Source organism: Zalophus californianus, chromosome 5 (assembly GCF_009762305.2).
Source record: "Zalophus californianus isolate mZalCal1 chromosome 5, mZalCal1.pri.v2, whole genome shotgun sequence".
NCBI lineage: Eukaryota > Metazoa > Chordata > Mammalia > Carnivora > Otariidae > Zalophus > Zalophus californianus.
In genome coordinates, this window is record NC_045599.1 from 92822907 (window position 1) to 92837536 (window position 14630).

Below are 14630 nucleotides of genomic sequence, written 5' to 3' on the forward strand. Positions count from 1 at the left end.
CAACTCGCCCAAGGCCACGGAATAGATAGCGGCAGAGCCCGAGTTTGAACCCGGGAGCCCGGCCCACAGATCCGGCGCTGGGCCGTGGCTCCTGAGCTGAGCGAGTGCGGGAATGAATCGACCGGTCAGTCAGTGACTGGCCTGCGGATGCGCGCCCGTCCCCTCCCCCGGAGGCCGGGGGAGGGCGCCGGGACAAAGGCGCGGCGGAGGCCGGACGTGAGCCAGCCCGGTCCGCGCGCCGGGGGCGGGAACTGGGCCGGGCCCTTTAAGGGGGGCGGGGCGGCGGCGCGGGGGGCGGGCCGGGGGCGGGCCGGGGGCGGGCGACGGCGGCGGGCCGGGCCCCAGGGCGCGCGGAGCGAAGGGCGGTGGCGGCGGCGGCGGCTCGAGCTCGGCCGGTGATCTGCAGGGGCTCCGGATAGCAGATCAGATAGCTCGGCCCCCAGCTTTCCGCCCGCGGCAGTGCGCCCCCCGCACCCGCGCTCCCCGCACCCGCGTTCGGCCCCGCGGAGGACGGCCATGCCGCCGCGGCGCAGCATCGTGGAGGTGAAGGTGCTGGACGTGCAGAAGCGGCGGGTGCCCAACAAGCATTATGTGAGTGCCGCGCGGCCCCCACGCCCCCTCGAGTCCGTGCCCCGCCGGGGGCGACCGAGAGCCCCCGGGTTCTGAAAACTTCCGAACCGTCTGCTCTCTCGCCACCCTCCCCTTCTCTCCCCCTCGGCCCTGCTGCTGCGTGCCTGGGTCTCTCCCAGCTCCTCCCCCTCCCCCTCCTCTCTTTTGCCCGGTTCTCCTCCCCTCTTTTCCGTCCTCCCGCCTCGCCCCCTGCTCGCCCCTCTGCAGCTCCTCTCCTCCTTTCCGTCTCCTCCTTGTCCCCCCCCCACCACTCCTCCGGCCCATCTGTGGAAAAGTCGGGCCCCAGCCAGTGTAGGGGACAGAGAGACAGAAAGAGGGGGAGGGGGGAAAAGAGATAGAGAAGCTCCTGTTCTCAGGCCGTCCGCCCTGTGCCTCCTTGTCCAGAGGCACCCAGACCCGCAGTGCCTAGCCACAGGTAGCTCCTCTAGGGATCGCCAAGTTTGGCTGCGTCCTTTTGAAGGATCCAGCCCGAGCCATCTCTGAGAATGGATCCTTTGAGTGCCTGCACCGTGAAAAGGTTTAAAAAAAAGTCCCTGCCCTCTTTCTCCAATAACTTCTGTTTAAAAATGCAGGAAAGTTTTCTCCTGGTACCTCCCTCTATAAAATGAGAGTCTTGTTTAGAGCTGGTAAGGACTTGAGAAAATGGGCCAGTAGCCTCATTTTGCAGATGGGAAGGCTAAGGCTCAGAGAAGCTGCAGGTTCTAGAACATGGAGCTGCATTCAGGCCTTCCCTGCCTTTGAAAGGTGTGCCAGGGCAAGCGGTGACCCCCAGATGGGAAATGGATTCTGCAGCAGTCTAGGACCTAAATCTGGGCTCAAGGGGCCCTGGGATCACCTCAGAGGTTTTGGGTGGAGGGGTAATGGGTCTGTGGGATGTTGGGACCAGGTGAGGTCTTGGGGAGGCCTTCTTACTGGAGGGAAGGGGGCTATGGTGTCTCTGGTGGTGAGAAGGGGGCAGTGGCAGCGCCTAGCTGCAGAGAAGTTAACGAGGAAGGAAAAAAGAGCAAGAGGGAGGGAAAAAATCCTAACAAAGAAGTGTAGAACAATGAATAGCAAAGGGCGTTGGCTGGCTAAATTCAGCTCCTTGGCCTCCCTGCAAGTCTTCTCTGGATCTATTTTCTTAAGAGGCTCGTTCTTATAAAGCAGATCTGTGTGCCCTCCGCGAATAGTCTATAAAATCCTGAAAGGAGATAGCCGGAATCCACTCAGCACTCTCCACGAGAAAGGGTGTGCTGTGTGAGTCCGTATTGTTATTGGCTGGGAAGCCAGTTATTCATCCCTTAGCCAGGCGGTGGGAAGCTATTTCCTGGACCTGTGGCATCTTTAAATAGAGTGAAGTTTCCCTTGATTCCAGAGCAGAGCTGAATTGTCTTTTTTTTCATCCTTTTTTTTTTTTTTTTTTTGTTAACTGTTTCAAGTGCTGCCAAATCTTGGTTTCTTGTTTGAGCTTGTTGAGTGTGTAACTGAGTTGCCTTTTTGGTAGGAAGACAGTTTTCACCAACATGGCAACAAGAGGAAGTCTAAAGTTCTCCATGCTGCCTCCCACCCAGTCTGTGAGCTGGCAGAACCAGAATAGATACAGCCACCACAAACTGGGCATCATCATCCAGTCATTCTCTCCTGTCTGCTCTTAGCACATGCATATGAGGCCGAGATTCTTGAGCCCATTTGACAGATGAGGAGACTAAGGCTCAGAAAAGTGAGGTCCTATGCCTGAGGTCACAGTCACAGGCAGAGCAAGGATGTCAGTCCAAGTCTGTTGGACCCCAAAAAGTGGCATTCCACCAGAGCCCACGACTTCCTAGATCCCATACCTTCATAGTTTCCTAGAGCAGAGTCCCCTTAAGAACCAGGAAGTCTGCCATCATTTGTGATTGCCCTGTGGCTTTTCATCCTCTGCTTAATCAGATCCATCCCCGCCGGCTTTTTGAAGGTTCTGAGGCTTTAAGGGGAATCTTGCTTAGCTTTCCATCACTTTTTAGGGGCCCCTTGAAACAAGTTAAAATACGGATTTGGGTTCAAATCTTGGCCTCCACTTGGTAGCCGTGTAGCCTCTCTGAAACTCAGTTTTCTCATCTGTACCTGGGGGGTGATGGTGCCCACTTCCTAGGCGGAGGGACCATGTGACACCCAGACTGGCATGCCATAGCTGTGAGGGCCTGCCTCCCTGCTCCATGGTGTCCATGTCACTCTGAATGGGAAGGTGCCAAAGTCATGTGTGCAGGGATTTCACCAAAAACTTGTTTTTCTGCATGTGGGTTTAGTCACTCTTGTGACTCAAGGGGGCCCCCTCCCTGGTATCCAGGCTTTTGGGTTCATCATCATCAGATGAAGAGGGGCGATGGGTTGAACTGAAGCCTGAGGCATCCACAGGAACAGGGCAGATGTAGTGCCATGATGGCAGGGGACCTGAACCCACCAGAAAGTGCCGGTGCCTCCCCCTCCTGTTCTCAAGACATGTCTGCCCCACCACTCTGGAGGAAATGCACCCGGAGGCTGCTATCAGTGTGGGCCTAGACTTTCATCCCATTTGGTACCCTTCTCTTCGAACCTGACCCAGCCACCCTGTAGAGAAAGCATGGGAAGGAGAGTTGGACAGTCCTGAGCCCTGCCATTTCCCTCTGTGTGACCTTAGGCTGGTTGACTTATCTCTCTGAACAACATCTTCTATAATCTGCAAGTTGTAAATTCTGTTCCTTTCCTCTGGGGCAGAATTTCTCAACATCCACACTGTTGACATTTTGAGCCATATCCTTCTTTGTTGTGGGGAGGCTGTCCTGAGCATTATAGGATGTTTAGCAACATCTCTGGCTTCTATCCACTAGGTGCCAGTAGCGTCCCCCTCCCAAATTGTGACAACCAACAGTATCTCCAGACATGGCCCCCAGGAGTTTAAAACCACACCCTGCTGACCGCCCCCGGCCCCCCGGCCCCAACCACTGTGTTAGAATGTACAAATCAGTTACGGAGAATTCTGTTGGGCACGCCCCCTAATTTTCCAGACCACCCCTCTCCCCATTTGCAGCTACCTTGGCCACCCCCTGTTCATCACTCAGTTGCCTTGGAAGGAACAGGTCACAGGTCCTATAGATGTGGAGAACCGCACCTGAGCTCAGAGAGCTGGGTCACCTGTTCCACCTGAAATGACATCTTCTCTGTTATCAGGGCTGCACCCTCTCCATGCCCAGCCCGCCTTCGCTTCTGGGCACAGACAATCAGTGGGCCCAGGGGCAGAGCCACAGGCCAGGTCTGGAGAATGCAAGGACAGAAACTCCCAGGACCTCTGAGACCCCAACAGTTGGGTAGGGATTATTGTGGATGATAATATCAACGACACCATGATTTGGAGAGGCTCCCCTGGAGTGGCCTGCCTCTGTGAGAGGCAGGGAGAGTGAAGGCGTAGGGAACTGCTCCCCTTCTGTGCTAGCACTTTCCTTCCCCAGAGCCCAGGGCTTTTGGAATGCATGGAAAGGGGGCTTTCAAGGGTGATGCCCTGGGGAGACCCTCCCTGGCTGGGTTATCTGGCTTGAGGGGAGGAGGAAGTGCTCCCTAGAGGCTTTGCAGGATCACCCCATTTCCTGCGCTGGAGTGGAATATACAGAAGCCTTGGCTTCAGAAGAGAGTCCCTGTCTGCAGGAGCCAAGAGATGCTGGCTTGCTCCTCTGTCTTGAGATCTTTAGATGTTAAGAGGAGCAAGATGGCAGTAGTAGTTACAGCAGCAGTCATCATAATAGCTGAAATTTGATCAGTTGTTGTGGGCCAGGCACTGGATGAACCTCTCTGCATAATTAGAAAATTGCCACAGTCCTTTAAAATAGGTACTTTTTAATACACTATTTCAAACATACAAATACATGAAATGAATTAACTCTACCATGCAGCTCTGTCAGATCTTCATATTTGGCTATGTTTCAGATCGTTATTTTTGGTTTTTACGAAATAAAGCACAGCAGATGCAAAACCCCTGTGTACCCTCCCTAACTCTTCCCCTCCCCCAAATGAACCGGTGCCCTGCATTTGGTGTTTATCATCCCCATGCACTTTTTATTAAAAATAGAGTATTAGAGGGGCACCTGGGTGGCTCAGTCGGTTAAGTGTCTGCCTTCGGCTCGGGTTACGATCCCAGGGTCCTGGGATCAAGTCCTGCATTGGGCTCCCTGTTCTTCAGAGAGTCTGCTTCTCCCTCTCCCTCTGCTCCTCCCCCCTGCTCATTCTCTCTCTCTCAAATAAATAAATAAAATCTTTTAAAAAAATAGACTATTAGATCTATTAGATAGGATTTTTTTTTCTCTCACAGCTTTATTGAGGTATAATTTGCAAGCCATAAAATTCACTCATTTTAAGCGTATGGATTGCTGATTATTTTAGTGAATTTATAGAGCTGTGCGACCACCACGGCACTCCAGGTTTATAACATTTGCGTCACCCCCAGGAAGATCCCTGGGACTTGTCTGCAGTCAATCCCCTTCCTGCCCCAGCCCTATGCACCTTTTAATGTTCTTACCTTTTGAACACTGCCCCAAATCTTGTATTGAATGTTTTAAAACTATATAAAAATACTGTCCTTTTGAGATCTATGCTGATACATGTGGCCCCAGTTCATTTTAACTGCTATTTAATATTCGGTTTGAATAGACCACTGTTTTTTCTAGCTCGTGGTGGGGACTTCTAGGGTGCCCGAGCAGTCCAGGTCCACACAGCTACTACATGCACATGTCCCTGAGGTGGGGTTGCCGGGACATTTATATCCCCCAGAGCAGTGTCTGTACACCCCTTTGCTGTGTGTCCTTGCTACCACCCCGAATGGTTGGACTTTTTAGTTTTAGCCAATCCGCTGGGCTCAGAATAGGATCTCACGTGGCCTTCGCATCTCCCAGCTCGCTGGCAGGTTAAGCGCCTTTTCCTACCTCCACCGGCCATTTACATTTCCTCCTGTGACTCGCCTGTTTTGTCTTTGGCCCCTTTCTCGGTATATTGAGCTATTTGTCTTCTGGAAATTGGTATGATTTTATACAGGCAAGATCCTAATCCTTCAGGTAGTTACCTTAGCGTTCCCACTCTCCCCTTGCGACTGGAGGCTCAGAGAGGGGAAGGCTTATACCTGAGGTCACACAGCAAGGAGTGGAGGCATGGGGACTGAGCCAGAGGCATATGTGGTATGGGACAGGTGGCAGCCCCGTGATCCCTCCCCTGTGCCAGGCAGCCTCGGGTGTGTCACCTACCTTCTAGACCCCGGTTTCCCCCTCCTGGCCCTTCCCTCATCTTACTGCCTCCTCTTCCTGGATGAGTGCAGCACAGGCAGCCGCCATCATCATTCTCGCCCCAGGAAGCTCTGAGTTGATTGCGCCTCTGGAGTGATGGGGTGGCAGATCCCGTGCCACCAGCCTTGAAACCTCCCTTCTCCATTTGCCAGGCTCTAGGAGCCCGGGGGTCACTGTTCTGAGCTGTTGGGTTTTGTAGGGTACATCACACCCTTATTAGGTGTTACCAGCATTCTCGTCTCAGTCTATGGGAGGCCTCTGGCTGGCGAGCTCGGTGGTCTGGAGCAAAGTGTGCCCCTGCTGCCCAAATTAGCTGCATTCTGTGTCCAGCCACCGATTGGTTACCTGGCACCCGTTCTTTTGCAGAAACACGCAGGGCAGAGCAGCACACTTGGGTGTCGGAGATAAACATGGCCTTGGCTGACGCAACCACCAGCCTTAGTTTCTGCATCTGTAGAATGAGTACAGCGTCTTCCTCCTGAGAGGAAGTTGTTGTGGGCTTTATGGGTATATATATACTCAGTGCCTTCTGCCGGAGGGATAAATGCCAGCTACTAGCACAGTTCTTTCATGATGAGAAGACCTGGCTTTGAGTCCTCCACAAGCACTTCTGAGCTGGTGACCTTGTAGATGAGCTACCCGAGGGTCTATAAAATGGGGGCAGGAGCGTGTAATAGTATTTATCTACAGGTATGGGGCGATTGTGAAGATTAACTCGTGTCACACGATTTTCAGCCTGATGCATCATGTAGAAAAGGCACTTAATCAGTGACAGTAGTCATGAAAAATAATATGGACAATAATAACAGCTGCGATCCAAATCTGTGCCTCTTTCCTACCTGCTGCTGTGAGGCCACGCTACAGTGTTCTCCATGCTCTTTCATTCAAGAGGCATGTATGGGGTGCTGGCCCCAGGCTGGACACCCTGCAGCCGCAGGCGTAGGCCCTGGAGCAAGACTGAGCCTGCCTATCTACTCTGCAGGGGCGTTCTTGTCATGCGCCCTGTCTGTGTCACAGAGAAGTAGCGTAGTAGGTAGGCATTAAGGCCCCTCAGGTAGGCTGGGTTTTTTTTAATGGCTGTTGCTTTCTTCTGATTGAAAAAGAGTGAACCTTATCAGGTGCATTGCACCATCCTGACCCCTCTGGCCCTTGGATGCAAGGAGATCCCCGCCTGCTCCTTACACTCCAGGCTCCTGCAGCTGGCTCAATATCAAGGTGGATGGAGCGATCATGTCTTCAGATTACTTACGTGTCACTTTGGTTCAGACTTTGAATCTGTGTCATTCCATGCTTCTGGTGAGCAGAGAAAGGACACCAGACAGTCTGGGTTCAAATCCCTGCTCTGCCACCTACTAGCAGTGTGACTTCACAATAATGATGCATCCTCTCTGCATCTCCGTAAAATGGGAATAGTAACAGTTCCAATTTCATAGGACTGATGGGAGGATTAAATGGGCCCAGCATATAGTCAGGGCTCCATCCTTAGGAGCTATATTAGGAACATACAAACATAGTATGGTTTATGATAGTAAAAAGACTTACTTACTTACACTTAAACGCCCATCAGTGGAGAACAAGATAAATGAAATGTACTCTATCCACATGCTAGGATACCATCAAGATGGTAAAAATGTATTCTGTCTTCTGTCATGGGAATATTACATCGTAAAAGCTGGTTGCAAAACAACATGCTCGGGCTGATTCCCACCTGATTACAAATGAAGGATGAAAATATGTGTCTGTATAAGCACAGAAATATAGCTGATAAAATATGTCACTTTTTTTTTTTTTGCTCATCTGTGCTTTTCTGTTTTCCAAATGTTCTGCAGTGAACACATATTCCTGTTTTTAGTGAAAAAAAACAAAACAAAACACGGCAAATGCTCATTTTCAAAAAGAAGCCATGCCAAGCTGTGGGTGGCTCCAGCCAGATTCCCACATCCTGCTGCCCCGTCCTGTCCCGAAGCAGTGGGATTCTCCAGCTCCTCAGAGAGCCTGTCCTCCCGAGGGAGGCATTGGCCTCCGAGACTCTTCCCCCACTCCCGCTGCAGAGGGAGGTCTCTGAATGTGGCTTTCCAGTGCGAGAGCCCAAGAAGTGGAAAGAAATGAGTTTAAAATACCTCGAGGGAAGGCCTGAGCAGATGCTTTTCGAGTTAAAGTGCTGCTTGCTCAGCGGGTCCAGGTCCTCCTTCCCTAACGCCTGCAGCTGAGGAGGGTTGGAAAGAATTGCAGGCCGGGGTTCTGTGGTCTGCGCTGAGGTCACAGGGCACAAGAAGGGTCATCCAGGTGAGAGGTATGCCCCACAACCCACTCCCTGGGTTTTCATACATTCACTGTTAGCCCACCCGGAGGTGCACGGGGGTCAGCAATGAAGTCCAGTTGGCTAACACACTGCCAGCAAAGTACTAGGGGACCGCACCATTCATGGTACTTTTGAATATCTAGGACACTCCTATCCTGATTGCAAATGGTGCGTGCTTTCTCCCTGGGAGAAAGGGCTGTGGTAGGGGGAACGGTCTTGCTTTGAGTGACTCGGTTTTTTCCTTCCCCTTGGAGATGAAGGCCAGCTGTGCTGCTGCGAGAAGGACAGCCACTGGCCGAGTATCCTGTCAGCCTGGTGGGTGCAAGCAGTGAGTCATGGGCACCCGTCCCTGGCCGAAGGAGAGAGGCTGAGGCTTATTAAGAAGGCCATGTGGCTGGAGGGCTGTGAGTGTGGCTTCTGCACTCAGAGACCGGGTTCTGGTCTGATTCTGTCATTCACTCACTGTTGGCCCTGAGCCTTCTCCTCTGGGAAGTGGTTGGCTTTGGAAATTAAATGGGCTTTTGTGCAGAATGCCTGAGGACAGTGCTGCTGGGACAGTTGTCCTTGGAGCTTCCTGGGCTGGGGTAATGCCCAGAAACTGGGGCCCTGTGGTCCCTTCCCCAGAGCCCTTGTCAGCAGGGTTAGCCTGACGCTGGGTGGAGCCGGCCTCGCTGCCCCCTGCCGTGACGTGGGGACTGGCTGCTGTAATAGACTCCGGAAGCTCAGTGTCTCATAGTGGGCCGGTAGGCAGGGGCTAGTGTACCTCACTCCTCTGGGACTCTCCCGGGAGCCCACAGGTCCAGCCTTTGTCACATGTCCATTGTTCCTCTGCCCCCTTCTCCAAACTGCAGCGTGTTTTCCTCCCATACTTGCTGGTTTAGATGCAAACCTGCAGGTGGGCCTTGAGCCCAAGCCCAGGGTCTTCTTCAGGAGGTGAAGGGCAAAGGGACTAGTGATGCATCTATTGTGTGCAGGTGGGCAGAGCCCCACCGCCTGCTTCTGCAGGCCTATTTCAGGCCGTCCCAGGGCTTAGGGTTGTCAGATCTACCAAATTTAACAGGATGCCCAGTTAAATTTGAATTTCAGATACACGTGTGCTATTTGGGACATACTTAGACTACGAAATTATTCATTGTTTATTTGAAATTTAGATTTTACCGGGCATCCTGTACTTTGGCAATTCTAAAAAACTACCCCTTTCAAAACAAAAAACAAAAAAACACAACAACTAAGAAACCTTTGGACTTTGTAATAGTGACAATGTTTCTTGAGAATTCACTGAAGAAATATAAATCCCTCCAGGGGCCAGGCACTTTGAAGTGCAGGGATGATCTACAGATACACAAACCAGGAATTCGGACTTGAAGGAGGTCAGTGTCCTGAGAGAGACAGGCAGACAGGATGTTTCAGAGCTAGTCTGGAACTTGGGGAATGAGCAGAGGCCTGTGCACTTGGGTTCTGGGGAAGACTTGGACAAGGCAGCATGGCGGAGGTGACCCAAGGCTGATCACAAAGCCAAAGCCGGGGAGGGATGCTGCAAGTGGAGGAAGGGGAGGGGATTTCGGGCCGAGAACAAGAAGGCAAAGAAGTGGAAACCCCGGTATGTGGTGCGTTTGAAAGAAGCTGGAGAGATTCGAGTGATGGAGATGAAGCCTGACAGGTGGGGGGGGAGCCAGCAGGACACAGGGGCTCCTGAGTGGGCCAACAACCACAAAAGAATAGAAGGCACGAGCCTCACCCTCAAGAAGGGCACAGCCCCAGGCCGCACGGGCCGGGGGCCAGGGCTTGGGCCCAGAGGTGTCCAAGAGGAAGTCCCTGGAGTAGGTGGGGGGCTGGTACTCAGGGGCCCTCCCGCTGGCTGGGTGGGTAGAAAGGCCTTCCACAGGAGGATGGAGGGGGCAGAGCACAGACAAAACGTGGGAGGCTGCAGGGAGAGAGAGCACCTGTCCACAGGAGGGCTGTGTGCAGACCGTGAAGATAAAGTCGGGTGGGAGGGCTGGGAGGGAAATATTAGAGGGGGCTGTGAGAGCCAGTAGGAATTCTGAAGTTTGGGAAGGATTAAATAACTCCAGACTTGTTTTGTTCTCAAGCCTTAATAGTAATTTTTTATTCTTATTATAGAATGGGTATCATTTATCTGAGTGCTTCTTAAGTGCTCAAGCCTTTTCATGCTTTATATCCCTGAATCCAGTCAGCACCTCCATGAGATGTAAGTGACAGAAATGCACCTGGCTAACTTAGGCTGTAGGGAATGTGTGGAAAGATGGCTCTGGCAGAATAGGGGTGGGGAAGGGACCCAGCCAGCCGGAGCCACCCTGGGAGGAGGAGCTGCTGGGGGGAATCAGAGCATCACCAGCGGCAGGCAGCTGCACCATCCCTCAGGCCTTGGGCCACTCAAGTGTCCAGTTCTAGGAAGAGAGAGTCCAAGTGGCCCAGCCAGATCGCTTGACCATCCTTTGGCCAGGCAAGGGCCGGATATTGGGAGAGAGAGTCCCCCCTGAGTTGCAAATAGCCCCCGGAGAGAGAGTCATTGGAGACTCAGGGTACGGTTGCTGGAAGAAGGGGCAGGTGGAAGCAGTTGATGTCTGCCACGTGGGTACTGTTATCAGCCCATTTCACAAGTGTGGAAACTGAGGCTTGGCAAGGTGGAGTAATTTGCCCAGGATCGCCCTCAGCTCTGTGCCTATTATGGACTATAGGGTACAGTCAGTTCTCTCCCCAGAGATGAAGGGAAACATTGCCTTAAAGCACATAAGGGTAATATTTTCTCGTTCTGCTTAATTAAGCAGAATTGCACGGACCCCCTGCCCACTGCATTGGCAGAGAAAGCTGGAAACCCACGCAGTGCCGTCACCATTTCCTCCTACCCAGCCAAGGTGTGAATCAGCCGCCTTTGGCTTCAGGCCACCTTGGCTGGCAGTCCGTTGGACAGATGTGGGTTTGTTGTCTGCCCTGGGCCAAGCCTAGCCCCGAGCCGGAGAGAGGCTAAGATAGCCAGGCAGCCTTTGTCCCCATGGAGGTCACCATCTGTTTGGAACACATCATCACAGCCTTTGGGCCGTGATGGGGCCTGGCGTGGGGCCAGGAGGGGGTCTGAGGCCTGGGTGGCCCCTTCCTCACTGGGACAGAGAAGTGTGCTCTGGACGGGGAAGGCCGACTAGCAGAGGAGTTCTCAACGCAGGTAGAATTCAGAGTCCTGAACTTCGAAGGGGAAAAAATCATCTTTATTTTCATCAGCCTCCGACCCTAAGTTAGCAATACCTTCCATAGTGAATGAAGGCAACAACGCTCAGTGATGTTAGTAATACCTGGGACTCTCTCACCAGTAGAAATTCCCCTCTGTTGCTGGAGGGGAGGGGGGTGGGTGATAGGCATCAAGGAAGGCACTTGATGGAATGAGCACTGGGTGTTGTATGCAGCTGATCAATCACTAAATTCTATCCCTGAAACTAATAATACACTCTGTGTTACCTAAATTGAATTTAAATAAAAAAAAAAATTTTTTTTAAGAAATTCCCTTCTATTTTCATATCACCTTACAGCTGTTGCATGGATCCCAAAGATCATTTATCGTCTGCTGGTAGTAAGTAGATGATTTACTAGTTCAGAATTGTGGTGTTACTCAACCTGCCACTGGATTTCATTATTGCATTAATATATTCACCATTTTGTCTTTTGAAACATTTTTATTGTAATCAGTATAATGTTTCATTTGGAATCCTGTGTGCCTTATTTTATTTTAAATCATTCTGAGAAGTGGCCCATAGGTTTCGTGAGATTGTCAAAGGGGTCTGTGGCACCAAAAAAGAGAGTGAGAAAAAGACTTGTGGGTAGAAGTTTCCAACTTTGGGCTTGGAAGGCAGGTGGCATGGGTTTGACCGGCTCTGCTGGTTACCAGCTGTGTGACCTGGAGTAAGCGTCTTAAGTTCTCTGTGCCTCAGTTTCTTCATCTATAAAAATGAGAAGAAGCATAGTACCTACGGTGGGTTGTTTCACATTAAAGGGTTTAGAGCAGAGCCTAGCATGTGAAAATGCTGGATGGTTACCCATTAGTATTATCTTTACCATCATCCCTATCACCATTACTTGCCAGGATAAGCAACTCAGGTTGTCGGGCATGACTGCACATCGAGAAACATCCTCTAAATGGACAAGCCTAGGATGCACCCCCCCCCGTGATTTAAAGCACTTTTCCCAGAAGATTTATATATTTGGATATTTAGCAGTGCAGTAATTAAAACAACCTTGAAAGTAAACTTGATGTTTCTCACTGGAGGTATGATTAGATGATACATGGCCTTCAGTGGACTATTAAGGGTCCTCTAAAAATAGTTTTTTCAAAGAATTTTTATTTTTTTAAAGATTTTATTTATTTGAGAGAGAGATCATGAGGGTCAGAGGGAGAAGCACACTCCCCGCTGAGCAGGGAGCCCGATGCAGGACTCGATCCCGGGACTCCAGGATCATGACCTGAGCTGAAGGCAGTCGCTTAACCAGCTGAGCCACCTAGGCGCCCCTCAAAGAATTTTTAATGAATAGGAAATGCTCACTGTAGAATGCAAGTGAAAAATACAAATTATGTATACAGTGTTATCTTGATTTTGGAAAGTACTTCAATGTATGGAAAAGGGTCTAGGGAAGAGCCCAAAACATCGTTCCTGGTGGTGGAAACGTGGGCAGTTTTAAGAGTTTGGACTTTGCTGCTGGACGGCTTAGTGCCAGCTGGACTGAACTAGCCCCTTGACCTCCCTCTGCCTTCCTTGCCCCACTGCAGAATGGAAACAGCGATGCGGTGCGGCCTCGTAGGAGGTACATCAAGACTGTCAGGGGCTGTGAGGAATCATATTCTGTTTTATATTGCATTACATTTTTGTGTATCACCCCGAGTTTCTCTAGAGGGGAAAGGACAGTGTAGTATGGTAGAGGCAGGAAAGCTTCCAGGAGGGAGCGAGAAGGAGGGGAGCCTGCTTGCCTTGCTCTCTATTTTCCTTGTATGCGAAGCACGAGAAGCCAGCAGAAAAGTCCACAAAGGAGCTTAAATTGAGGCTGGGCAGAATAATCTCTGCCAGATGAGGAGCCCAGCAGGGCGTGGGCACAGGGCTGGCCAAGCATACTCTCAGAACCTGGCCGTTAGGGATCACATACGGTTTTTGCAGGAAAAGGGGCTCCTTGGCTGTATAAAGCTTAGACCCCCCCTTCTGCAGCCGCCCTACTTTATCTGGTGCAGGAATCCCTCTCCCCTTATGAGACCTCTCATAGGTGGCCATCCCCCCAGGGTCTGAGAGCTTAGTCCTTCCAGATTCTCATCAAGTTCTTTTCTCCTCCATGTCCCCAAGCCCAATAGGACGAGATGAGGCTGGACTTTGGGGCAGGGGGTGGTTGTTTGGGGAGTATTCTAGGTTAGTTCGCCTCTTTCTGCCTGTCACCCAACCAGGGCACCCAGCTTTGATGTGGAGCCTCCCAGGGGCAACCCATTGTGGTGCCCACACACTGGGGCTAGTCATCTGTTGACTTGTCTTCTTTTCTCAGGCCACCCAGCCTGAACCCCACGTAGTCCAGGGCCTGACTCAGAACAGGTGCCAAGTATGTTCCTTGAATGAAGCCATGACTGCCTAGGCCCCCTCAATTCCACGGTCCCATGATTCTAGGGTGATGGATACTGCCATCGTTCAGCTGAGACAGTCAGATTCCTCGTGATGACCTCCTGTTGGCACCAGACCGAGCATTGTGTCATAGTTGTTAAGGCACACGCTTTGGAGGCAGCCAGACCTGGATGCGAATCCTAGATGTGTCCCTTTCTAGGTATGCAGTTTTGGGGGGGTTACTTAACCTCTCAGACCTTCCGTATCTTCTTCTATAAATGGAGGACTCACCCCAGTACATGACACGTAGTAAACACTCACGAGAAAAACAACTGTAATTCTTAGTCTTGTCCACTGGAAGCGGAAGGGATCCTCCGGCCCTCTGGGATGCTATTGGGTTGAACCATATGAAATTGTCAGTTTTTTACCCATACAAATAACAGTTTCACTTGGTTCACCCCAATGATCTGGATTTGATTTTGGCCTAAGGAACCCAGTCTGCCTGCATGGAAGGAGGTTAATGTCCACCACTAGACCAGGCATCTTACAGACATTATCCCATTTATACATTACAACAGCCCTGAGAGACAGGAAATACTATTATTAGCATCCTTGTTTTACGGATGGGGAAACTGAGGCTCCCAGGGAGCTTGCTCAAGGACATGGCATGGCCAGGATTGGAACCCACGTCCGTCAAACTCGGAGTATGTGCGGTTGGCATTATTGCTGTTTTGAGGCTGGGCTGCCTGTTCTGTGTAGCGTGGCCTCGCCTCGTGGCTGGGAGAGCTCCCAGCATTCCCTGGGGCCCCCTGGCCCAGCAAATGGCAGCTGTAGACTGAGACTCCCTGAGAGCCT

General features: G+C 51.5%; 1 protein-coding gene across 1 annotated transcript in view; it reads left to right on the plus strand.

The window, feature by feature from the left end:
• The first annotated feature begins 357 nt into the window (after positions 1–357).
• The window catches only part of SH3PXD2B (SH3 and PX domains 2B), a 101165-nt gene continuing 86892 nt past the window's right edge, over positions 358–14630 (plus strand). The window contains exon 1 of the mRNA XM_027606906.2: positions 358–591. Coding sequence (XP_027462707.1) covers positions 517–591 — 75 coding nt within the window. The 5' untranslated portion in view covers positions 358–516. The remainder of the gene's footprint in view (positions 592–14630) is intronic.